The sequence below is a fragment of the Polypterus senegalus genome, chromosome 1, assembly GCF_016835505.1.
Source record: "Polypterus senegalus isolate Bchr_013 chromosome 1, ASM1683550v1, whole genome shotgun sequence".
NCBI lineage: Eukaryota > Metazoa > Chordata > Cladistia > Polypteriformes > Polypteridae > Polypterus > Polypterus senegalus.
The window spans coordinates 182,464,253-182,492,046 of NC_053154.1; the positions used below are offsets into that span (position 1 = coordinate 182,464,253).

General features: G+C 38.6%; 1 protein-coding gene across 1 annotated transcript in view; it reads right to left on the minus strand.

Moving 5' to 3' along the window:
* Positions 1-2,340: 2,340 nt before the first annotated feature.
* The window catches only part of ppp1r32 (protein phosphatase 1, regulatory subunit 32), a 135,819-nt gene continuing 110,365 nt past the window's right edge, over positions 2,341-27,794 (minus strand). The window contains exons 4-11 of the mRNA XM_039764233.1: positions 23,647-23,710; positions 18,700-18,794; positions 18,465-18,536; positions 14,934-15,014; positions 14,740-14,823; positions 6,957-7,051; positions 6,142-6,303; positions 2,341-3,046 (exon numbers count right to left, since the gene is read on the minus strand). Coding sequence (XP_039620167.1) covers positions 3,025-3,046; positions 6,142-6,303; positions 6,957-7,051; positions 14,740-14,823; positions 14,934-15,014; positions 18,465-18,536; positions 18,700-18,794; positions 23,647-23,710 — 675 coding nt within the window. The 3' untranslated portion in view covers positions 2,341-3,024. The remainder of the gene's footprint in view (positions 3,047-6,141; positions 6,304-6,956; positions 7,052-14,739; positions 14,824-14,933; positions 15,015-18,464; positions 18,537-18,699; positions 18,795-23,646; positions 23,711-27,794) is intronic.

Below are 27,794 nucleotides of genomic sequence, written 5' to 3' on the forward strand. Positions count from 1 at the left end.
GAGGAGAACCTTCCAGAAGTTCAACCATCTCTGCAGCAATCCACCAATCACACCTGTATGGTAGAGTGGCCAGACAGAAGCCACTCCTTTAGTAAAAGGCACCTGAAGAACTCTCAGACCATGAGAAACAAAATTCTCTGGTCTGATGAGACAAAGTGAATGCCAGGCGTCACGTTTGGAGAAAACCAGGCACCGCTTATCACCAGACCAATACCATCCCTACAGTGAAGCATGGTGGTGGCAGCATCATGCTGTGGGGATGTTTTTCAGCAGCAGGAACTGGGAGACTAGTCAGGATAAAGGGAAAGATGACTGCAGCAATGTACAGAGACAACCTGGATGAAAACCTGCTCCAGAGCGCTCTTGACCTCTTGAGCTTGAGAGGTGCTGCAAAGAGGAATGGGCGAAACTGGCCAAGGATAGGTGTGCCAAGCTTGTGGCATCATGTTCAAAAAGACTTGAGGCTGTAATTGCTGCCAAAGGTGCATCGATAAATAATTGAGCAAAGGCTGTGAATACTTATGTACGTGTGATTTTTCAGTTTTTTTTATTTTTAATAAATTTACAAAAACCTCAATTAAACTTTTTTCATGTTGTCATTATGGGGTGTTGTTTGTACATTTCTGAGGAAAAAATGAATTTAATCCATTTTGGATTAAGGCTGGAAAAAGTGATGCACTGTGAATACTTTCCAGATGCACTGTACATAAGAATCTAGGAAACTAGCATTGCTTTCATTAAATGAGAATGTATACTTCAGGGACTTTTCTAGACTGAGAGACAGAATACACATGCAGAGAGGGAGGGGGAAAAAAGACACGTATTGAAAAAAGAGACATACAGCAATGCTGTCCTAGATTAGCAGGACTTAAAGAGACCACAGTCATCGATAAGGGTTCTTTAAAAGAAACTAAGAAAAAAGATGATAGGAATTTTAAAAACATAGATAGAAACTGACTTTTGGTGAGTGCAATGTTATTTAAAAATAATAAATAGAATATGGGTATGCGTGCTATGGAAAAAGAATTAAAAAACAAAAATGTCAGACAGGGGATAGTAAAAAAAAATTGATAGCTGAAATATTTTGTTTTTCTTTATTATACTGTGATTTTAAAAAGACAACTTTACTTGTTGTGTATACAGGCTGTTTTTTTTTTTCCTTGCCAATTTAGGAATAGTGAGCTGAGGAAGAAATTACTACATAAGCTGTGGATAAATGGGACTGATTTTGGAAGATATTTTTCTTTTTTGATACAGGGACCTAGGTAAGTGGACATGTTATAGTAATTTAAGCAGGGATAGAGAAATGAAATACTAAAAGTGACTTTTATTTTGATCTTTCACTGTGTTTTTAATTAACTGGATTGATGTTGGCAGAGAAAAATACATTTGTTAGACATGTTTGTTGAAAATGTTGGGTTAATGAACTGTTATGTACATTTATTGAATGCTTGCTGTATAATATATCAGTACATTGTATTTTTCTCCATATTAACAAATGTGTTGGAAATTTCAAGCCAATTGGGTGTGTGGATTATTTTAGTCAAACTAAAAATTTCAGGGGCTTCTAGAAATGAATAAGATTAATATTGGACCTTAAGAAGTACCCCCTTAAATTAAAAGGGATGTTGCAAATAGAAATAAAAAAAATGATCTGTTCAATATTAATCAATTTTAGTCTGACTGGCAGTTGCACTGTATTGAAAATCCGGTAGCACTTTGTAATAACTTTTATCAATAAAGCATTAACAAGCATTATGTAATGTTTAACAGATCATGATTTCATGTTCATTCAAATAGTTATAAATGTTATTAAATGATAATTCATACATTAGGTAATGTACTTTTAAACATTTAAAAATTATTTAACAAATGGTTAGTAAGCCATTTTTTACCATTTGTTAGCACATTACTGCATTCATAGTCTAGCTGATTAGGGACACATATCTTTAAATATTAGTTACACATGCTTTATTTATCATATGCAAGAGTGTGGTTCATGAGTTGTACAGTCTAAAAAACTAGTTATTTAATGTTCTGGCCTGCTTGTAACACTGCAAGAATTTTTGCCAGCTTTTGCATGTTTTCAGATCAGTTATTCATGAATTGTTTATAAACCATTTATTCATTAGTTGTTGAGATTTTTGCAGTACCTAATCTACAGTTGCAACTATTCATGCATTATAAAAGTGTGTAAATGGGTAATTGATACATTAATAGGCATTGGGCTGCAACATAACCAGGTCTGCGCCCTGCTGAGAAAGCAACATGATGTAAGTAGTTATTTGAACAGTTTTGCCCTTGTAACAGAAATTAATGGCAACAACATCTCAGTTTGAATCAATATATCATGTTTATTGCCTCAATAACAGATTTATAATACAGTACATTCTAAAACATGAAGAAAACATGCTGTCACTGGATAAGTCTATTAAACCCTTGAGATTCTCATAAAGTGAGTTACATCTGAAAGAAGATTCAGAGCTTCTGACACAAGACATGTTTGTTTAAGTAAGGCACAGCACTTGCTCTTACCATGTAAAACAAAGCATGACCACTGTCTTACATTATTTACACTCAAACCAAACCAAAAAAAAAAACTTGGATTAAAAAAAACACCAAAGATTTTGGGAATCAATTGCAATTGTTTTTACGAGTTGAACAAATAAGATGACAATGTGTTAATATTAATGGTCCCCCATTCCCTCCTTACTTAGTCATTTTATTTCATGTTGTATATTGAATTCTATTTATTATATATGACAAAGCAATTAAGTATTTTCCTAAGTTTTGATAGGTTTGTATTATAGAGGGATCTGGATTTCCCACTTGCTCTGCATGAGCTGGACTAGTTCATTGTATCCCATACAGATTTACATTTCATGTCTTCTTATGCTTTATTACTTCTGGTTAAGATTCTGAAAGTGTGCTCAGTGATCATGTTACACAGTTCAGTTGTCTTAAGTGTCACAATACTATTTTCCCTTGCTGTTGCAGATGGTAATAGCTGTGAAGGTTAAAGAATTACTCAGTCTTCTTCACTGTCCTAAAATCAGAAAATGGGAACACAGGTGTTATTAAAAAACACTAATATATTATACTTTCAAGCATAGTGAAATTATTTCTACATCCAAATTTCTGACCATTTTTTCAGATTTACACTATTTACTACACCAGGGGTAGCACTTTAGTGGTTATATGATCAGAGGTGTGACCAGAACCTCATGCGTGGGTGGGCATTTGGCTTGTCTGGGGGTGGCAAAAAATATCCATCCATCCAGCCCCATTTTTGTAGGGGGGTCAAATAATAATAACAACATAGTTTTATATAACATATAAAAGCAAAAATTGTGGCATAAATCATAACCTATTGTTCAATAAAATTAACAGAGGCAATGGAACTTGTATTATTATTTTTTGTGAACAAATATAGAACTACATCTACAAGGTAAATATCAATAAAGTCAAATGCATACAACATATGAGAGCAAGAACAGAAAAGTGGATCATTGTAGTCATTAGGGAGGCTATAGGATATCAGTTTCCAGTGTTTAACCTGGATATGATCTACAGGACCAGTCTGTGGTTACTCTTGGCAAATTCTGAAATAAATTCAATCATGTCTAGATTTTCTGTGATGTTGTTCTCACGTCCCAGAATGACTAAATTTCTCTTCCTTGAATGCAGCATTGTTTGGCAGAGTGGAGTGAGAATGAGGTTCAAAGAAGAGAAAGAGCTTTCACATGCAGCTGTAGACACACCAATGATGAGTGCTGTGACATGAAGCGAATGCAACATAGGGAAGGCCTCTTTGTACTGCTGAATGCATTTGCATGCTTGAGAGAGATTAGCATCAGATGGCAGTTTATTGATCAACATTGCTTTTGCCACAGCAATTTCATTTTGCAAGCTCATGCTGTTTTGCAAGTGCCTGAAGTGGTATCAGGAGAGAATGATCAAGAAATAATTCTGATTTTGGCAGGAGAAGCAATGTGGCCCTCAATAATTCAGCATTTCTCTGAGAAAATCTTGTCTCCATTTCCACAATAGCTCTATCAAGAATACTGAACATAGCCCTTTTAAAAGTCTGATTAGGAGCAATTGTTCATCAGAGTCACCATGCCCAAGCGCAGACACGAAAATACTATCATCAAGCTGTGAATTAACTTTCCGTTTCCTTTTGAGCGAATTGGTAGGCCTACTTTCACACTGAGAGAAATGCTTCTCCCAGAATGAGTCGCATTTCATCTCCTTCAGTGTGGCCAGTGAAGCTGTCACCACCTCCCCAGCAATCCACAAATCCACTGCATGTGCTTGTAGAATTGCATTGGCTGGTTTCAGCACACCAAGCACATGAAGGAGGAATTTTCCTGTATTGAAGAAATTCTGTTTTTTTAACTGGGTCAAAAGACCACATGCCTCTATGCAAATGTCAAAATGGGCAGTGTCAGCCTCTGCTACCTCTGAAAGAAGCCCCCTTATAGCTTCCTCATTATTGACAGTGGACTTTGTGACATCATAATGACTGGTCCATCGTATTTCTAGAAGTCTTTTCAGTGTGGGTGTATTTGTATGTGTGTGAAACATAATGTCTGTGACAAAATGTGTTCAATGAATTTGACCAGTCAAAGAACTTCTTAGCCAGAGGTTCTCATTCCATTGCATGTATCACTGCTAAATGGAGCTGCTGGTTGTAGCAGTGAACATATAGAATGTACTTACAAACTGCTTTGTAACAAAGCCAGGACACCACCCCTTGCCCCAGACATGACAGAAGCACCATCAAAACACTGACACACTAAATTGTCTGGGCTGTAATGTAGCTCAGAGAGATGTGACAGAATTTGGTTAGAAATATATTCAACATCAAGCTGATTCAGTTCAATTAAGCCAATCAGGTGTTCTTCAGGGATGGAGTTCTGGACAAATCTAATCACTACAGACAAATTCTCCTAATGTTACGGCAATAGCATGGTACCATCACTTTTAATGCAAAGTCCAGGAGAGTCATCTTTTTCATATCTGGTCCTGATATCTTTTACCACCATTTTGGCAAGAGTCTCAATTATTTAATTTTGAATTACATTGGATATGTATTTTGCGTTCTCTGAGATATATTTTACAATTTCTGAAAGTTTGGCATCTTTTTTGATTGTGTAATCAAAGAACTTAAGGAAAAGTCCCTCCTCCCCACCTTCGTGATTGTGACCACGAAGAGCCAGTTCGTTGACTGCAAGAAACTGAACGGCCATCCCAATGCTTTTCACATAATATCCACTCTTTTCTATCTGGGTTGGACCCAGTAGTTGAAATATGCTTTCACCCGTTTCTGCCCGGCGCCGATACTCTTCCCATGCAGACATAGCTCATACGTGCGGGATACTAGACGCGTGTTTGTGGAAGCCGTCACCGTCTTTTTCTAGAGCTTTTTTCCAATTAATGTAGCCGTGTTTGGTGAATATGTCCTCGCGGTCCGAATTGGAAACACTAAATTTGTGGCAGGCAAAGCAAAAGCTGGTATCACGGACAACAAAATATTCAAGCCATGGTCGAGAATGATACCAGCTTGTACTAAAACATCTGAGTTTCTTTCCGAATGCGCACTTGGGATAATTAATTAAAATGGGCTGGGATGGGCTATCCATATTTAAGTCAGGCAGACCGGACTGTATATTTTGTTGAAGGCAGAGGTTTGGAGTACCCGACGTGGGTGCGCTGTGCTCCGTGTTGGTAGCAGCGGTGCTAGGCTCAACCGTGGAGCCAGCTGCTTGCGGAGGGACAGAGGTTGAAGATGTCTGCTTTTTAATAAGCCACCTATGCATAGCCTTTGGTGTTACCAACCAGAAAATAAAAGAAGAATGGAACGTATACGGTGTTTTAATTAAAGAATGCGGTCAACATCTTCAAAACGTGCTGCAAAATGTACGGCGAAGTGAACTGTGAAAATCAAATGTTATTGTTCTCCAGAGTTTTCATTAGACAGACAGAGAGCATTTCGCAGGGTGGGCACGGCTTGTCTTGTGGTCACGCGTCTGTATAATAATGTGATGTTATTCTGGCCAGGCATGGACAGTATTTTCCTGATAATGCCTTAAGAAACCAGTATACTGCAGCATAAGGATTTTTATTAATTTCCTTTACCTGGCTTGATGTGGGTGCATGAGACCAGATGATCCTGCTGTCCTCTTGTTAACCATATAGTGTAACTCATTATTAACAGTATAACCATTAGGCATTTGTCTCTGGATGCCTCCATGTGTCCACCCTTCCAGCTTGAGACCTGCTGGACTCGTATTGCTGAATCTAGTAAAAAAATTATCAAACATTAAATTTTAATTAAAAAAATCTCTTGTAATAGGTCAGAGATCAGTAGAAGCCCTAAAATGAAGTCCATAATATGTCCTACACAGACACAGCACATTCTAATTCAACCTAATATAAACAAACACAACTCTATAACGGTCAACTATAACACAATAACTATAACTGAAAGAAGCCCATAACTGATATGAGGTAAAGGAACATAGGTGGAGAAAATCATTTAGACAAAAATTAAATATAGTAAGAAATGATAGCAAACCTCAGTAAACACAAAGCAAAAAATCACGAGGATGGGGCTTAGCATTTCAGCAATAGGATTACCTATATGCCGTGTGTATTCCAAATAATGTTTTTGTAAGTGTAATAATGCCTGCCACAACATTAGACTCTGACATGTGAGTGCTGAGGATGACCAGATGCATAAGAACCCACACAGCTGAAGTCAAAGGAATCTGAAAACAAATGACAGTGACTAGCATACACCTAGAGTTACTAAAATTTGCAATAATTAATACCACTCTAATACAGTCTCTCATGCTATTGCCATATAAGTACATAAGGTAAAACTATACTTATACATATATACAAAAGAGTAATATAAACACAGTTTCTATAGTTGGAATAATCATACCTACCTTAGATTGTAGTTTGTGAGAAAATAATCACTGGCTCTAAGTTTGGGGGCCTGGCTGACAAAGCCTGCCATATTCTCAGTAAACCCAGAAGGTTGCTAAAAATGAATATACAATTAAATATATACAAATGCAAGAAACGTCACCCATATGTACAGTATAAGCTATCCATTAAAGTGTTTAGAAAAAAAAAATTAAATATGCTAGCAAAAGTGAATTAAAGAAAGCACAGTAGGGATCTTTGTTTAATGTTATTGTTATTTCAATCTGTATATTGTGCGGATGTTAAAAAATTAAAATGATAGTAATCTTAAAACCTAAACATAACACTGATTCAATATACTTCATTAAGCCACTTTTGCAATGAATAAACCAGAGTGACATTTTAGCTGATTACGTATTGTGTTTGATTAAAGCTTCATTTAAAAGTTAAATTCTTGGAAAATATTTTTTATTGTAAAGTTGTGTCATTTCTTAAATGGCTGTACTGTATTTTTATACAGCATACTTTCAGTGGCCCAGTAAATTTACACATGCATCAGTGTTTTGTACTTTAACATGGCCTTCTCCTAACTTCACTTTAACTTAATCTGGATACTCTGCATGTTCAATTCATCATAATAACTATTCATAGTGGCTCTAAAAACCATACTAACCCCTACTCTCTCTTCTATTTCTTTTTCCGGTTTCTTCGTGGAGGCGGCCTGCACCACCACCACCTACTCAAAGCATCATGATGCTCCAACATTGGTGGACTGAAAGCCAGAAGTCTATGTGACCATCATCATCAAATCCTTCTGTGAGAACCCTAAATACAAAGAGGACTATTTAATTTATGTTAGGTAGATTGCCCAGAGGGGACTGGGCGGTCTCATGGTCTGGAATCCCTGCAGATTTTATTTTATTTCTCCAGCCGTCTGGAGGTTTTTTTTTTTTGTTTGTTTTTTCTGTCCACCCTGGCCATCGGACCTTACTTATTCTATGCTAATTAATGTTGACTTATTTTATTTTTTACGGTGTCTTTTATTTTTCTATTCTTCATTTTGTAAAGCACTTTGAGCTACATTTTTTTGTATGAAAATGTGCTATATAAATAAATGTTGTTGTTGTTGTTGTTGTATAAAGCACTATTATCTTTTATAAAGACAGAGGCAGATGACTGTTTGCTCTTCTAGTTACAGTCAGGTAACAAGCAAGGCTGGAAAATCCAATAAAAACTAAACCTTGGTATATGGAACATATTTAAATATAGTTGGACTTACTTCTATTCAAAGTATTAGACCTGGATCCAAACTTCTAGGTCAGGAATGTGCCTCTGTAAGTTTGGAGCTTCCTTGCAGGTAGAGGCTCCAGGGAAATGTGAAGATATTTAAGGTCCTGGCTTGGTCAGGTATAGTTTGATTTTTTTTTTGTTAACCAGTGAATTGTTTTTGGAACTCTGTGCTAGTCATTGTTGAAAACAAGCATCATGCTCAAACCCATGGTTGCTGGTTAGTAAAAAGTATCCTGGTAGCAAAATGATCTGATCTGAGGGTTGAAGCAAACCAGTCAAATACTCTGGATGGATAATTAGAATGTTTCCTGTGCTGTTCTCAACAAGGCTGGGAAATGTTAACTTCAACTTGGGATATCTTTGAATGCCTGAAGGAACACTGCTACAAACTCCTAAACCCAAAGCAGACTGTAAATCCTCTTTGGATGAGGCAATACTGGAACTGGCTGGGAATAAGTGCATCTCTGTGGCTGAAGTTACTGTGGTGTCTGAATAGTTTCTTTCCATTAAGGTTGCATAGTAGGTGATTGTTGTGATGTGCAAAATGTGTAAATTTTTTTCATATTTTCATTATATTTTGCTCAAGACAAAAGCAAGATGAACTTAAATACAGGTCACTTGCACATGCAGTTTAATATCTAAAGCATTCTGTTTTCCTGAATGGTACCAGTATCAATCACAGTAACATCTGTTTGAACTGACCAGCAATTCAGGAGATGCCTTAAGCTGTATTGATAATTTTATTGCCTGTGAAGAGATGGGCACCTGAACTAATTGGTTTACAGCTTGGGAAGGAAAGACATGCCGAGGCTTCAAGCTGTAACCAATTACTTTACAACTTGGGAACAGAAGGCGATACCGTGGGACTAGAAATGGCCAAACCAGTTTACAGCTTGAGACAGGAGATTCTTAAAACATCAAAAACTTTATTGCTTGGGAAAACTGATGGATTCAAATAGATGAAAAAGTGTGAGTCGCATTCATCGTATTGACAGCCAGCCAATCGGAATGTCTAACAATAACATGTTGCCAACCCCCCGTGAGGAATTTTACAATAAGTATCTTCTGAAGAGAACAAGAATAAGAATAAGAAGAGGAAACAATGAAGACAGAAGAACGATGTCAGAAGTGAGCGCCAGCAATGTGTGGCCGTTTTCATCTAATTGTCAGAAAAGCATCTCATGAACAGCTTTGAGTGCTAGATCACAAGCCGCCTGGGATATTCATCTTTGACATCTTTACTTTTTCGTAAGCTTTTTCTAAAGACTATATCTAGACTTTACTATCAATCCAAGTTTCTATTATTCTTTGTTATATTTGTTATTATTATTCATGTAATAAATACCACACTGCTTTTAACTTTCTATACTTTGTCTTTATATTTAGAGTGATTGAGGTAATAAGGTTATTTTTATTAAGGGCACTTGGAGTGGTCAGACGTTTGCCATACACTCTGATCTGCAAGGTTTATTGAGTATGAAGGTGAGAGTTCCATCTGATAGTAGGGAACAGTACGTAAAGTAAAGAATTCTTAGTAGATAAATGGCCTATAGCCAAGGATGTTGAACCTTTGCATGTTTGAATATATTCATAGAGGCCAAAGTAATATTTAAGTCTGAGATATATTTAAAATATTGTATGTTGTTCGTGGGCGGCATAGTGGCGCAGTGGTAGCACTGCTGCCTTGCAGTAAGGAGACCTGGGTTCACTTCCCGGGTCCTCCCTGCGTGGAGTTTGCATGTTCTCCCTGTGTCTGCATGGGTTTCCACCGGGCACTCCGGTTTCTTCCCACAGTCAAAAAGACATGCAGGTTAGGTGGATTGGTGATTCTAAATTGGCCCTAGTGTGTGCTTGGTGTGTTTGTGTGTGTCCTGCGGGTGGGTTGGCACCCTGCCCGGGATTAGTTCCTGCCTTGTGCCCTGTGTTGGCTGGGATTGGCTCCAGCAGACCCCCGTGACCCTGTGTTCGGATTCAGCGGGTTGGAAAATGGATGGATGTTGTTCGTGCCAATAATAAGAAAGTCTCTTGAAGTGCTAAGAATGTAACAAGTTCTATATGTGCTTTGAAGTGTTAAAGATTAACGAGCTGTGTGTGCATCATTCATAGGATACAAATGTGGTTACGGTCTGTGCATATGTGAATATCTACAGTATGTGTGTGTGTTAATCTTAAGGTGTGACAGTAGACAAACCCGGTAATTAACCTGATGAGTATTCTTATCATTGAAGGAAACAGGTTAAGGATAAGTAGAGGGAAATATCATGATAAAGCAGCGATATGAAAAAGACATGTTATAAAAGCCAAGATATACTAAATCTTGAGGAAGTGTACCTGATTCGAGTAGTGGGGCCAATTGCCATTCAGACCCTGTATTTGCAGTACAATACTTTATAAAGTTTTTGTTGAGTGACTGTGTGTGGTGAAGTCCAGCAAGGATACATTCATTGTCTTCACTACAGATCATGACTTTTATGATGAAATAAGACAGTACAGGATACAGCAGCCAATGAGTGGAGAAAATCGAGTTTGGGAAGCTACAGATTGAACTTCTATTGTTTACAGACGGAAAAGAAAGTAAAAGGGCTATGCTCTGAGTCACCTGCTATACTCTGTCTACACATATGATTGCATGGCTACACCTGCCTCCAACACCACTGTCAAGATTGCTAAAGACACAGCTGTGGTAGGCCTGATATCGAACAACAGTAGAGGGGGTCTATCACACTGGTGTCAGGACAATAGTCTTCTACTGAATGTCAGCCAGACAGAGGAGCTGATTGTGGACACTGAGGCAAAAAACAACAGAGACACTACTACCTCCTTGTTATTAACAGCACTAAGGGATAGAGGGTGGGCAATTTTAGATACCTCGTTGTGCATATTACTGAGGACCTACCCTGGTCCAAGCAAACCGACACCTTGGTAAAGAAGGCAAAACACCTTTACCACCTCAGACGCCTTGGAGATTTCAGCCTGCCATCCTAATTATTAAAGAACTTCTACTTTTCCACCATTGAAAGTATTCTGACAGGAAGTATTACTGTCTTGTTTGGGAACAGCAGGAAGTAGCACTGCAAGGCTCTGCAGAGATTGATGCGGTCAGCTGAACACATCAAAGAGTGTGCAATCCATAACTTAATGGACATCTACATCAAGCAATGTTGGACCAGAGCAAAGAAAATTATCAGTAATACCAGCCATCCCAACAAGGCATCTTTTCTGTGCTATGGTAAGATGAACGGTACCGCTACCACACACATATTGAAAAAGGAAAGAATCTAAAACTACATGATGCTCTTTTACATCGTTATTTATTTAGTTATTATTTGTCACCTATTTAAAAATTAATGATTTTTGATATTTACAGTATAAAGTCATGTATTATTGTAGTTGTTCTACTTTTATATGCTTCTTAAAGGCACTATCATTAGAGTTGAGCAACTAAGCATTTCACTGCATATTGTACTGTATGTATAATTTATATGTGGAAAATAAAATTGTATTTAATTTGAACATATACTAGAATAGTTTGCTGCTAAATGTGATGCAATCTGGATGAAAATTAGCTCCTCCAAAAATGAAATCATGGTTATCATTTGGAAAAGAATACAATATTCCTTACACTATAGGTAGGGGTAAATACCTGCCTAAGTGTGGGAGTTCAGCTACCATAGGATCTTGTTCATGTGGGAAAGTAGAATGGATTGTGAAGTTTACTAATGAATGTGTGCAGCAGCAGCTATTTTGCTAATGCTGTACCAAATTTTGGTGGTGAAAAGAGACCTGAGTTATAGAACCATGCTCTCAATACACTGGTCAATGTTCATTTCCATCCCATAACCACCCATCCCATCAGTGGTTATAAGTTCTGGGTAGTTTAAAAATTGAAATGAGCAGGTTTAGGAGCTCACCACTATGGAATGACATTTGAGTAAACTGCTGCTTTTCTGGGCTGAGAGGAGCCAGCTGAGGTGATCTGTATGTGAATGTTTGTTTAATATACTTTCTAGGCATATCTCATGGGGGATTTAGCAGGTACATCCTACAGGGAGAGGATCCAGGAGAAGGTCTAGGACATGCAGGTAGGAATATATCTATCAACTGGCTAGGGACTGCCTGACAATTCCCTGGGAGGCGCCTATCCTCCTTAGTGTTATGTTTATCTCTAGAAAAAACAAGCCAAAAACATTGAACTTTTTTTCAACAAGGAAAATGTTATTATGCTTAACAGAAATATGTACAACATAAAAATGTCAACATAAATATAGTAGGAAAGGTATGTTTAGGGTCCACTAGAGATGCAGATTTAGTACATGTCCTTCATGTGATATGCTTTGAAACAGTCACCAATGCCCAGCGCAGTTTTTTTTTTTGGTTACTGATTCCCATCATGTACTCTGCATTTTGATGATTTGCCTGGCTTGATCTCCTGTTTCTAACTACCACTTTCCTTCTCTGTACCCTTGCCAATGAGACAAAAAGTCAGACCAAACTAAAAATGCTTCACCCCAAGAATGATCTGTGTTTCTTTCTGTTAAAGAAATTATGGATGATGGTAAATGATTTGTGGGAAAAAGTCTCTGACATAACCACAGACTATGAAAATGTGTTTGAGGTAAAAGTTTTTCTAGCATGTGAAATTAATTTATATAAGGAGGGGAGGAAGACACTACAAGTTATTAAACATGTTAATGAAAATAAAGGTAGAGCCATTAGAAAGGAACTAAACTCATGTGAGAATCTGAGTATGAAAGCTAAGTCGGCTAAGATTGGAAAAGTGAGTTTAGGCAACCAAGTTTCCTGCATAGAATTATTTATGACTCCCACAGTTCTGAAAAATGTGTCAGCACTTATTGATTGCAGGGCTGCAGAAAATTTTATAAGGGATTCACTATTTAAAAAAAAATAGGAATACTCGTACATGCTACAGAATTACATGTGAAACCATGAGTTGTGTCAGTGGAATGAAAAGCTATCAGTCGTGGGTTTGTGGAATAAATGTCCCTTTAGTTATAGGTGGGATTATTTCTTTAAAAAAAAAGTTTATGACTCTGTCAGCGATCTCACACTTAAAATTTGGTGTTCGTTGGTTAAGAAAAAACAACCCGATTACTGAAATATACTAAGGACATTAAATCTTGGATTGAAGAATATGAGTCTCTCTCCTTTGCCTAGCCTTAATGACTACCTGTTTGCAATGCTATCAATTTGGTGACCAAATCAAGAGAACCCTTTGAAAAAAAGTGCTTTTGTCAAATGGTTTATAGACCATAGATGCCATAAAGCTCCTATTTTTGCAATCAGGCAGAGAGGTTGGTTAGCCACATGGATTCCAGTTTGTAAAATAGCCCCACATTTCATTGGACCGTATGTGGTTTGTAGGAGAGTGGATCCTGTTTCTTACAGTTTGGCTACAGTTTCAGTCTATTTTGAACTTTTGCCATTATGATTGCCAAGTTGAGTACCTTGTGCATTGGTAGGTATACAGTACGGTCCTGAGGATCATTCTTGGGTGTGCTTTGCTGATCTTCATGCCTCCTCTTTACTTTCCAACTTTCATGTTTGATATCCTTACAAGCCTAATGATTGCGTTCAGAAGGGGTGACTCTGTTATATAGTATTTTTTTTTACCACAATGCTATTTGGTTACCGATGAACTCTGACATTTTGTGTTATTTGCATTTCCCTTAACCATGGGAACATTTATGCATTCAGTGGGATATATGGTGCTGACGGATTTAAAAGTCTACCAAAATGATGCTGTTTATTTTGACAATTTCGTTGTCTTGATCTCCCAGTTTTGAACTGTTACTTTCTGATTATGTTTTTCTCTGGTCACTTTTTTTTCTCTGTGCCCTCGCTGACAGGACATACCCAACCCAAAAGTGTAGAGGAGAGGTGCTTTTATGCAGTGCAGAGTACACTCCTCAAATACAGGTGACATTGTCTGAATCCATCAGGTGGGAGGCTGATCTACCAGCCAATAAAGGTCTGCAGCATCATGATTGCATATGTTTGAGGTTCATTAGCTTATCCCATATACAGTATAACTGTTTCAGTTATGGAACCAGGTGCGGTTTGAAGAACATTTACATACACATATTTACAAAATGATTGTGATTTATAAATGGTAAATGTCATAGAAATGTACATATGTTAGGTTCTGTAAATCAGAATTTTTTGGTGGTATGCGTTTTCCTGTTTTTTTGGCATACACATTTTCAAGCTTGAATCCTTGCAAAGTTTTATAAATGAAACCCCTCAACTGTCCAATGATGTATGTTGTCACTGTGACAAAAATAAATGTGTCTTAATCTGGAAGACATAAAATACAGAGTATAATTCTGATTACACGGCATAAGATAATAATACTTGATTTAGAAAGCACAAAGACACTTGGATGATTTTATGGGGTAATTCCTCAGTTTGCTCAATTTCTTAGATGTATCTATGATCAATAGACCTTCTGTAGTGCTATTAAATTTATTTTTTTCTGCAGTTATGAGTACTTACTTTGGCACTCTCAGGTATTCGACAAAGAAAGTGATTACTATTGCAAGGCCGACAGCAATCTTGACGTGCGTGGCTACTTTGGCTCTGGATATGCAAAAGACACAAATAGAAGTTCCAAAATTACAGAAGTATTAATGATATACCAGTTTTTTTTTCTGAAAATGAAAACTGTATGTAGCAACAGCTGTTCTTACAGGCAATGATGCAACATTGTCCCTGATGAAGCCAGTTTCTCTCAAGCTGCGAGCAGCCACAGCTGGAAAAGCATCCCTGCACTGAAGAAACAAAAATTAATTAAATTGCCTTATTTTTGAAAGCAATGAAGACAGATCTTCACTTGTGTTTCAAAGTGTGTATATGTTCTTGTAATCCATTTTTTTTTAAAACCACTCCTCACACTTGACTAATTTTAAGGTATAATTAAGGCTTTTTGTTTTAATTATAGTTTATGTAGCTGTGCTGATCAATCCATTATGTTCCATGCAATTAAATTTCTGCTTCTGTTTGGTTCCTTATTTTACATTTCCTCTATCACTAAAATGTAAGTATATAAGAACACTGTCTAATATTTAGCTCAAAAATAAACCATGCATTGCCAGTCTATTGCATTTGCCATTTTTCTGAGTTTGGAGTATTTGCAGGGAACAGGAAAAGTTTGTTGATAAATACTATAATACTAATTTTAAACACTACTAAAAAGTGATGTGTTTCTTTCTTGCTATGACTCCTTGGTTATAAAAGGAAAATGTTATATTATATTTATTTTACAATATTTATAGCTATTACTAATCAGTCTGTAAGTATATGTGCAGCACACATCTTTGTAAATTCATAGGTTTTATTGTATTTTAGGAAGTTCATTTTTACATAGGAAATGTCTTTAAGTGCTTTGCTAAATTATAGTTAGACATTGAAAAAATTTTCAAAGCCCACCTTTTTGCCACTTACTTAGCACTGTACAAATATAACTTGAAAGCTAGAATCAAATGAAATTGTAGATATACTTTCTAAAATAGTGGTTTTCAAGTGTAGGCCTAGGCTGTAGGTTTTCGTTCCTACCAAATTTTGTCTTTATTGAACTCTCACCTTTATTAAATAGGCTGTTAGTTCTACATTTAGGTATATCCAGAAATTCCAAAGCTGGTCTTCCCTTTTTGGGAATATAGAAACATGTATGTATGCTAAATTAAAATAATTCAGTAAGTTTTTATTTTAATTTTTAAGATACCTCATTATTATTATCACTTGTCAGAAAAAGCAGATGCAAGAGTCATAAAAAGGTTTCGGGCAGCCACCCGTATAATTTTCCCTGGCTGCAAATGGGTAAATTGCTAGCAGTAATGTGCTCAGAACTGAGTCCAAAACTGGTTAGGTTAGTCAAATATGGCCATTTTAAAGGCCAGAAAAGGAAGTTAAGTCACAAGGGTGGAAGCAGAAGGGTTCTCTTCCATAGGCTCAGACCCGGACAAGACATCATCAAAAAGGCTGGAACCAGAAGTCTCTTTGGTCATGGGTTCTTCATCTGAAATGACGTCGTCCAAGGGTCTGGAAACTGGAAGTAATGCTATTCTGTTTGGAACCACAGGTGACGTCATCATGGGCAGAACCAGAACTGACATCGTCAAGGTCGGAAACAGAAAGTTACATCATCGGGGCTGGGCGGAATTTCACGTGAACAGTCTGCAGGAAAGTGAGAAAAAAGATCATCGCACTCCGCCATTTCCTGGGCTGGCATGGAATTACTCTCATTTAGACCATTTAACTGCCTGCTGCTGGCACTCCTCTAACAAGATATGCTGAAAGTAAAAAGAAACTTCTTCTTAGTTCTTGCTCCCAAGCTGTATAGGGAGCTTTCCATGACCACCTGAACATCTAAACTAATGATGCTCAGGCTTCTCTTGGAAACAAACTTCTTTACAAAGCATCTTGAAACTGATCATACTTCCTTTCCATCACCTTTGCTCCTGGATGTCTGTAGCTGAATTTACAGAGTCAACAATCAAACCATTTAGGTTATATTTGAGTTTTAGCTTTTCATCTGGAATTAAGAATAATTGTAGAAACATACTTCTTGCGCTTTATTTTTTTCTCTAGAGCTTATTAAATTTGTACTTTTCAATCGCAAAAATATTTATTATTAATTGCCCTAGCTAATAATAATAATAATAATAATATTATTAATAGTAATTAATTCAATTTCTGCCTTGTGTGAGTGCTACACAAATGGACAGCCTTGTACAATTCTTAGCCAGAAAGATCAGAACTCTTAACATAAACATTGACCTCACTTTGGACTCCAGCTCCAGCCCTGCCTCTTCCATTTTGAACAGGACTATTTCTGCCACATACTTTACATGTCAACGGTCTACTGATGACAGAGAAGGAAGGCACTCTGATGCTGCTTATAATTTTGTTTTTTTAAACCATCCTAAAATCACTATGGTAAATAGGGCTACACCTAGTACCCATACTCTTTGACATTGTTCTCTGTATTTTCTATTCACAAAAGGTTGAACCAAAATAATATATTTGAAATGGTAAACTTCTGGCTGGATTTCATTTGGATGTATCTATTGACATATCTGCTAGAAATTCACTCAGTGTTCACTCTAAAGAAAGCAAGCATATTATACATCACAAGAATGTTTTTTTTTTTTAACTTTTATAAACAATGCAAATTAAAATTTATCACTGTAAAGTTTTACATATACACTGTAAATCTTGGCTAAACTTTAAGATTATAAACCTCTTCAAAAAGAGGTAGATAGTTTAATAGCTTCTTGAAGTGATGTGTTCTTGAACAGTACGACAGACTTCCCATGTGTTATGTTTCAGTTAGGATATTATCCCTGGCTCAAGTGTATTTTCTTTTTGTGTTTTGTTTTATTGATTATGTTCTTGTTATTTTTTCTACGTTTTGTTTATGGAACATTGTGTATTAACTGTATTATTCAGAGTTATGTTGCTAATGTATGTTTTTGTTCTCTGCCATGACTCCTGTAGCTAATGGATAGACACCAGCAGTATACAAGAATAAGTTATAATGCAGCTTCTGCATTGTTGTTGATTCTGTCTTTTGATTTGGGCTTCTTTCTGAAATTTTTAACTCCTGGTTTTGACCCCTGCTATTGTGTAAAGGTACAATTTCTGGTAACCGATTTTAAATATTTGCTGTTGGTTTGGCCTTTTTTATAGAAAATCTCTTTTTCTTCTTTTGGTCACACCTTACCTTTCTTATTTAGTTTTTGCAACTTTTTAAACTTCTGTTTGAATAAATCTTAATATAAAAGATATTTATTTGTTTTTTCTTTGCACCAGAGATTTTATGTTTTTTTTTCTCCTCTTCCTGTGGACATTTTGAATTTAAAGGCCTTTTATTTTATACAAAAGAAACATGTTTATTTTGCAGTTCATTGTTCATTCAGAAGTACATGACATTTGTGTGTTACAGAGTCCCTGAATGGTTTTCCTGAAGATACTTTTTATTTGTCCTCACTTTGTTCATGAAATAGATATGAAAGCAGGAACAAACCTAACAGACAAAAATCTGTAATACCCATGCCTAACCAAAATAAATTAATAGGGGTTTGGGTTGTTTGGTCAACTATATCACTGCAACCTTAACTATGTATCCAAAAACCACAAAGCTACAAAAAAAAAAAAAAAAAATCTGTGGGGATCCCTATCCACATGATGACCTAAATGAAAACACTTATTGCTCATACTTGCATAATGTTGAATGGAAGAAAATCTGCCTTCATAATACTTCTTCCAGGAACAGATTCTGCAATGTAACCCTGAAAAAACACATTTATCAATGAATTTGAAACCTCCTCTAAAAAGAAACAAAAACAAAAAATAAGTACATAGAGCTGTTGGAGAGTGCATGTCAAAGTGAAGAGAATTGTGAGAGTTATCTCCAATTGTCTTCCATATTTCTGTGCATTATGAGTAACTCACCACACCACGGGGCTGAAACGTGATTGGCTCCATGTTTGATCCTTTTGAGAAACCAGAAGGTTTCTTTGGTCCCACTATTTTGTGCTGCACAAACTCTGTAAGAAAAAAGGATGAAAACCATGGTCTGGTTTAGACACTGCGAAGGAATGAATAGTAGATAGCAAGCAGATTAACACAAATATTTGAAACTAGCCGAAGCTCGCCGTAGCATACTGGCGGTGTAAGAATAGGAGCGGAAAACAGTGAAAAAAGAATTCAGAATTCAAGAAGAAATAAATACTTCTTGAAAGATGCAGTGTACATGTAGAATTTCCGGTCAAGCAGGATTACATGTGAAAGTGATAAACAAATCAGGTTTTTCGAATTTACGTACTATGGCCATGGCATCCTGATAGTTTTGTTGCATGTATCTTGGACTTCCTGGAAATGTGGACGGTAATATGATCATTTTACCTAAATGAACATTGTTATTTTCAGCGTTTGCTTGCAGTGCGTCTGATAGTTCAACGCGCAGATCTGGTTGATGTAATCTGAGATAGCTGAGACGCACGCCCTCTGTTTTAACATACGCATCTACGACGTAGGCTACTGTTGGAGTTTGGAGTGCAAAATACTATAAGTTTTCCTCATTGCTAATCTGTAGGCCTGCGTGTAAAACTGGCATTGAGTAAGCCTTATTTGCTTGGCAGTTCTTTTATCAGGAACATGTTGTAAATATTTGTGCCAGCCAATTTCTCCGTAGGGGAATAAAAGTGGGTAAACCATAGGATCGCAATTCATATTGAGTGTGGAAATCTGTTTACAGGAGTTGCCTATGGGATAGATGCAAATGTCCCTTTCGGCAGGCGTTTCACCATCTTCTCTGACGAAAATCGCTGCAACATCGGTGTGACATGTCGGGGCATTGTATCGGTGTAAATCTTGTCTAGGGGTTTGTTCTGCCCCACATCTTGTTAGTTGAGACTGTTATTTGTTGAACTGTGCTCCCCCGTCATCTTGTCATTTATTAACACACCAGTCAGTCACATCCCATACTCGCAGTGGTACTATAAAAGTCTATGAAACTCACGTAAAGCACGTAGGTCCCATAATAAACATTTGAATACAATACACCCCATGTGTCTCACGTAGGCACCCCTTTATCTCTTGTTTCGGTCACGTCCAAAACGTATCCTTAGGGTATATAAACCCCTGTGTCTGGTTAGTTGTGGTACGCAGCAATTTGAACCTCTGTCTACACGCTTCACTTCGTCTTGATCCAACCGTGGAAATCACTCGCCTTGTAAGTGTCTTTAAAGCTCTATTATTTAATGTACACTGTCTGCTATGTATTGCTTTGTAAATTATTCTTTATTGTCTTTGATTGTACACATGTAAATGCTTGTATGTTTCTTTTGTATATATTTCAGTTTACAACGAAGTACGTCCAGTAAAAGCCTTCAAGATAGCTCGCTCACCCCTTGTCGTTTTTTATGTGGATGTACCGAGTTGTTTAAGCTCTCTGCGGCCGCATAGTGCGGAGTGAGGCAGAAAAGTAAAAAGGCGAATCCACGTCGCGGGACAGACTGCAAGAGAATCGTTAAGACAGCTAAGTTAAGGAACGTTCTGGCTACGCAGATCAAAGAAGGATCCTACGGCAACTTAGAAAAGGGGCAATTCCACGGCGCGGGACGGAACCGCAGAACATTGCTCCTCACTTGCTAAGTAAAGGGACGTTCGTGCCAGGGATCAAAGGGAGGATCTCTGGGCAACTTGGCTGAAAGACAGTATTCACACCGCAATCGGAGTGCAACATCTTCACGGCTTCTTTTAAATCAACTGACTCCGCCTACTGACCGGTTGAAGCGCAACATGGAGAAGGTATGCAAAACTGACGCTGCTTCTGTGGCCAGTTCAAGACAGACCCGCTATTCCTACGCGTCTGCAAGCAGCCCCGCAACCAAAGCTCGCGCAATGGCTGAAGCTGCGCGTGCACGGGAATCCTTTGCAATGAAAGAGTTTGCGATTAAAAGAGAACAAGCAAGAATGGAGGCAGAGAGACTTGCACTGGAGGCAGCACTAGAGGCTCTTCAGTCCGAAAAAGAAGCTGCTGCCGCAGTAGCTGAAGCTGAAATATTAGCAGCTGCGACCAATCAACTAAATCATGAGATTCGCAGCCGCCGAAGCTCATCTCAAGCTAAAAGAAGGACAGCAGGGTATGTAACTCTTGATGCTGTCACCCCTCAGCCTGACTCACCTACACGCAAAGAAATGGAAACATCACCTGCAGCACAACAGGACGTCATGATGAGCCCTTCACGCATGTCAGGTGACCACCCATTTTCTACAGAGGTGCAGGCAGGAGTAAGTGAAGATGTCCAGAAAGCATCATCACAATCAGCACATGAGGGAAGGACAGCAAAGTGTGTACAGGAGCAGATGGCATGGCTCACCCTTGACGCTGTCACCTCTCAGCCTAACACACCTACTCACAAAGAAGTGGAAACATCACCTGCAGCACAACAGGACGTCATGATGAAGAGTCCTTCACGCATGTCAGGTGATCACCCATTTTCTACAGAGGTGCAGGCAGGAGGAAGTGAAGATGTCCAGAAAGCATCATCACAATCAGCACATGAGGGAAGGACAGCAGAGTTTGTACAGGAGCAGACGGCATGGCTCACCCTTGACGCTGTCACCTCTCAGCCTAACTCACCCAGTCAGAAAGAAATGGAAACATCACCTGCAGCACAACAGAACATCATGATGAAGAGTCCTTCACGCATCTCGGCTGACCACCCATTTTCTGCAGAGGTGCAAGCAGGAGGAAGTGAAGATGTCCAGAGAGTGTCATCACAGTCAGCATGTGCCATTTATCCAAGACTGCCCCACCAAGCAGGACTGCTTGATCATCACATCAAGACCCCTCCTCTAAAGAGTAGCCCATTCACAAACTCTCTACGGACCTGTGCTGGAGTTATGGACACAATTGTCAGGAAAGCAGTTGGCTTCCAAACAGAGGCTGTGAATGGAAATGCTCACAAACCAGCAGTTTGTACTTTCAAAACAAGTGTGCTGGAAAATGGGCGACCTTCACTTTTCACGCCTTACTACAAACTCCTTTGCTTGAGAGAAAGGGTGACTTACGGGGGGAGCCAACACCATTGTCCCCTTTGATCAAGTCTGAGCATAATGATGTGCTGAGGACAATTTTTGACTCCATGTTGCCACGGATCAGACTGTCTGCACTTCCTGGTTGTTTCACAGAGAATGATCTCTTTAAAAGCCAGTGGAGACAAGTGCAAGCCTTGGCAAATGAATTCTGGACATGCTGGAGACTTAAATACCTTTCCGCTTTGCAGAGCAGGCGCAAATGGACTTGCCAAATAAGAGACATTGTGTCGTTGAAGGAGAGTCCACTATCACGCAATAAATGGCCTATGGGATTTGTCATCTTGGTATTCCCTAGCAGCGATGGTACCGAACAAAAGATAGAATTTAAGACTGCCTCTCAAGGCATCTCTAGGAACTCTATCAGACATATCACAAAAATCTTTCTACTGGAAAATGGATAAGTTCTAAATTAACACAATGTTTAGTGTACTGTTTAGTGATATAATGTTATTATATCAGACGGGGAGTGTTCTGCCCCACATCTTGTTAGTTGAGACTGTTATTTGTTGAACTGTGCTCCCCCTTCATCTTGTCATTTATTAACACACCAGTCAGTCACATCCCATACTCGCAGTGGTACTATAAAAGTCTATGAAACTCACGTAAAGCACGTAGGTCCCATAATAAACATTTGAATACAATACACCCCATGTGTCTCACGTAGGCACCCCTTTATCTCTTGTTTCGGTCACGTCCAAAACGTATCCTTAGGGTATATAAACCCCTGTGTCTGGTTAGTTGTGGTACGCAGCAATTTGAACCTCTGTCTACACGCTTCACTTCGTCTTGATCCAACCGTGGAAATCACTAGCCTTGTAAGTGTCTTTAAAGCTCTATTATTTAATGTACACTGTCTGCTATGTATTGCTTTGTAAATTATTCTTTATTGTCTTTGATTGTACACATGTAAATGCTTGTATGTTTCTTTTGTATATATTTCAGTTTACAATGAAGTACGTCCAGTAAAAGCCTTCAAGATAGCTCGCTCACCCCTTGTCGTTTTTTATGTGGATGTACCGAGTTGTTTAAGCTCTCTGCGGCCGCATAGTGCGGAGTGAGGCAGAAAAGGGTTTCCTTGAAAACCATTCGTACAGATGCTGTTGGACTGGACTGAGCGATTTCAAGCATGTGTTTGTATGATTTAGCGAATTTGATGGTTCTGAGCATAGAATCTACCTGGAGATGTACATTTTAACTGCATGCAGAATTTGCTTTATTTAGTAACCGTACTTTAGTAGCTTGCGCTGTGTCAAAAACATACAACAGTCCATATCCTGGAGAGGTAGAAGTGTTAGCGTATAATGGAGAGATTTGGTGTTAAATTTGCCTGTGTATTTTTAAACAGTATGGTCCGTGGCCAGGAGGCTGAGTTATCTGTGCACCCATGGAAGCAAACGCTACAGAAGAGTTGTATTCTTGAATGTGTTCACGATAATTGTTAGCTTCTGATGTTTGCTGTGTAAGAAGCTGTTGTAAAGACACAGGTGGCTCCCGCAAGGGTGGTAAAGCTACTTTACCGTTGTGGCAGCACCTCAAGTACTTGTTGGATGTATCACGCTCAGCACTCCAGTATAGTGCATGGCATGGAAGAATGGACTAGGAATAGGAATAGGAAGCAAGAAATGCCGTGTCGGCTGCGTGTGGGCATGATCGATTTTGAAATGGAAGCAGGACGAACCATAAGAGAAATATATATAAGATATTTCTTGCGAGCAGGGTTACCTTTGAGTAACTATAATCTAAACTATAATCTGTCTTTTGGGAGAACGAGCAATCTCAGTAATGGCTCCTTACCAGGAGAGGTTGGCATTGATGCAGTGATTCTCCCTTTGTACTCTGTCTGCAGGAGAGTAGAATTCTGAAAAAAATAAAGTTACGAGTAGATAAAGCTTTCACTGGTGTTTGATTTGATAGTTTCCATATCAGTAGCACTTAAAGCCATAAATGTGTCATTCTTATGCTATGAATTATATACAGCAAAGTCATCAAGGCTTGGAGCTGCAGTCAGCAATCACACAACTGGTAAGCCACTTTGAGGTGTATGGTTTCTGATGATAGCACCCACTTCATTTCATAGGCTGGTTATGAGAACAGATGTAATCAGAAACTGAGAGAAAAAAAATAAACAGTTTTGACTTAGTCTGAAATAAGCAGGAGCTGTTATATACGTAAAGAGAAACAATGCCAAGGAAGTGCATCTAAATGCAAAATGAAGATTTACTGTTCAAAACACAAAAACGTGTCAATTTTCTCATAAAATATTTTGCCAATCACTGTAAACTGTTAATGATCCTCATGTGTTTGGGTATTGCTCTCAGTATTCTACAGTGGAACATATTTCACTGCTAAACTCATGGAAAGTGATATCAGAAACAATTGAAATTATTTTGGAATTTATCTGGATTCAATCTGCTGTTTACTATACCTCAAGTTTTACAGTAGTATTTATGAGTGGAAAGACAGCCAAGTGGACTAAATCATCAGAGTCATGATTTTGTTTGTGGTTGCCAACTATGGACCCTAATGAAATTTCCCCTCTCTAACAATTTTGTTAATTTGAGCTTTTGTTTTCCACTCCTCCATTGTCAATAAGTTAGATCTCTATTATTATGGTAACAGGACTTTATTTGCCATGATTTAGTTATATTAATCTTAATATCACATTATAGTTGTAAATATGTGTAAACTACCTCTTCCGATAAAACTTTACTTGTGTATTCACAAGTGGAAAATCTGAGACAATCATAGAAAACTACAATGCAGTTAGAAAGTTGATACACAAGGAAGCTACAGAAAATATAAAACAGTAAATAAAGGTAAACATATTTTTATCATATACACAACTGTAAAGTGTTTATTGTTTTATTTTTGCACCAGCACTCTTTCTTACTTATTTCAAGAGTAATTACAAAGTATTTCATATATGTTTTTGAGTTAGCCCAACTCTGGCTGAATATCCTATAAACGTTTAAATGATGAAGTAGTTGTATGTGGTTTTTAAGCACTGTGTCAATGCCCCAATCACTATATAGGTGGCAACTACTCCTGTAAACAGTGACCACAAATAATCACTGTAAGTCTTCTTCCTGTCATATCTCTGATGTATCTCTTTCTCTCTTTTCTTTTTCCTCACTGTTTTTCCATTTTTGTATCCAACCTGCTATATCCTAACACAGGGTCACAGGGGTCTGCTGGAGTCAATCCCAGCCAACACAGGGTGCAAGGCAGCAAACAAACCCCGGGCAGGGCGCCAGCCTACCGTAAGGCGCGCACATACACACACACACACATACACCAAGCACACACTAGGGACAATTTTGAATCGCCAATGTGTGGTATAGCGGGTCCGCGGCTTCCGAAAAAAAAGTCAGGTTTTTTAAAATCCGTATAGTCGTGTCGTTCTCCGTGGCGCGATTGCACGACCGCGGGGAGTTAATGAGGTGATTGGAGCGAGTCGCACCTGCACGTGTGGGTGCGGTCGTTCTTGTTTGCCTCATTGGCTTCCTGCGGTGTGTAATTAAGACGCTGTGCCCACGGAGGCAGAGGTGTGTATATATAAACGAAGGTACACCAGAGGGAGGGTGGGGTTAAAGGACGGCAATGGTAGTCTAGGCTGGATGATCTGGTCACCTTTAAAAGAGAGCCAAAACGAGCTGGGGCCCCGCGAAAGAGCGTTAGATGGTGGCGCTCTTGGGGCTAGTTCGCCCCACTGAAAATCAGTGAGTGGGGTGAGCAAAGAGATGTCCTCACGTTGGATCTGAGGAGCGACTACGGGTGCGCGAAAGATCACGGGAGGAGAGCCAACCTTGTCGGTCTGGCAGTGACGTCCGTTTGGAGGCCAAGACGGAGGTTGACAGAACGAGTTCGCTGCGAGTAATGGTGAGCCGGGGATAGTGATGGAGGTGGGCCAGAGAACAAGAAGGGAGTGAGAGACTGCATTTTTAACTCCTACATTTTTAACCTCAGATTTTAAAGGATTTATTTATTGTTGAAGGTTTTAATCCCACTGGACACTTGATTTTTATGGATTTATTTATTGAACTTTGACTCTGCACTTTTTGATTTGATTATTGTTTTGAATAAAAGCACTTTTATGGAATATCCACTGGCCTTGAGAGATTTTTCCCTATTTGTCAGCTCATCTCGGTCACATTATCGACGGTGTTGGGTTCAGGATTCCCGAACAGACGAGGACAGCGTGGAAGAGAACCCTCATCGTCACACAATCGCTAAACCACAAGCCAGCTAACTGCAGCTTGAAGCTGTGACATTCAGTGTGAACGGATATCTTAATGATTGTATCTTAATTCAGTGTTTTAGGTGATAATAGGAGAGGTGTACAGGCTTTCCGTTTTAAGATGCTAAAAAGGAACACCCCACTGCAAATTTAATTATTGTAACTCAAACACCTAATAAAAATTAATTTAAATGGAAAATATTTTAAGCTTATTCTGTCCCAAAAAATGGTCCCCACTGTAAGAAAGTTTAGTAAAGTCATGGCCTCAACTGGAAAGGTTTTCCTGTTCCTCAGAGACTTTGAATTCTGCCATTTTGGTTTACCTAAAGTGTGCTTACTTGTCTGTTATAAATTTGTTTGTTGCTTTGAATAAATTACAAAATACTGGAATTCACCAGTCTCTTATCTCTAGTCCTCTACCTAGGACTCCTGAATTTGGCTTTCTGTTTGCTAAACCCTCCAATTTAGCACACTCTCTAGGAGTCCCAGAAAGCTTCTTTTAATATGGTCCTTCGAGCCAGATGCTAAACTGACTGACTGGGAACAAAACAGACAAGTTTGCATATAGTAAATTGTAAGTCTATTGTACTATTGGGAGTTCTGTAGTAATAAGGAATTATGGGCATTAGGGAGCTAATAGGAAGTAGATTACAGTGGCACGGTGGTGCAGTGGTAGCTCTGCTGCCTTGCAGTAAGGAGGCCTGGGTTCACTTCCCGTGTCCTCCCTGCGTGGAGTTTGCATGTTCTCCCTGTGTCTGCATGGGTTTCTTCCCACAGTCCAAAGATACTAAGGTTAGGTGTATTGGCGATCCTAAATTGTGCTTGGTGTGTGTAAGTGTGTGCCCTGTGGTGGGCTGGTGCCCTGACCAGGGATTTGTTCCTGCCTTGCACCCTGTGTTGGCTAGGATTGGCTCCAGCAGACCCCTGTGACCCTGTTAGGATGTAGCGGGTTGGATAATAGATGGATAGGAAGTAGATTATAATACAAATACGTGTACTCGGCAACAACCTCAGTAAAAGGAATCTGTTACCTCTGTCTTTTTTATTGTGCGAATGCAAAATTACTTTCATATATAACCATGTGCATGGAGGAGCTTAAACTCATCTCTAGTGGCCCAGGCACAGATGCAGATGAGAACACACGAGCAGACATCACCGCATCCAGCTGTACTGTTTTTTGTTTTTTTTTTGTCCCCAACTCGCACACTGTACGCAACCAGTCTGCAGGTGCTGCGAGTGCCTTGTAGTCAATGGGCTCAGCTGGGGTGTGCAGTAAGCTCACAGTATGCAACCAAGTCTGCTTTAAGCCGAGTCTCCGGTTTTTCCCTTTGAGACTCCCAATCAGCAATAGGCAAAGAAATGTTTTGAACTGGAGGGGATTAAATGGCAGACAGATGTGGACAATAGAATTGATGAGTTATGCAACCAGCTTGATAACCAAGTGCATGATGCCCTTCACCAAAGGCTTTCTAAACAGCAGCATCTTAAACTGTGGTGAACTGGTAGGAGATTTGTTTGATATCAACCTTTCTGAAACAGAATGATGATAAAGAATGTTTATCTTTGTGTGCTTATCAGTCTGCTAACGTTTCTCTAGGAGTAAATGTGGACCATCAAGTGACAGTATGATATACACCACACCCTGAACATTGTAATAAAGGTGGAAAAATTACCAGTCCAAAAATTATACCTCCTAATACTCCTA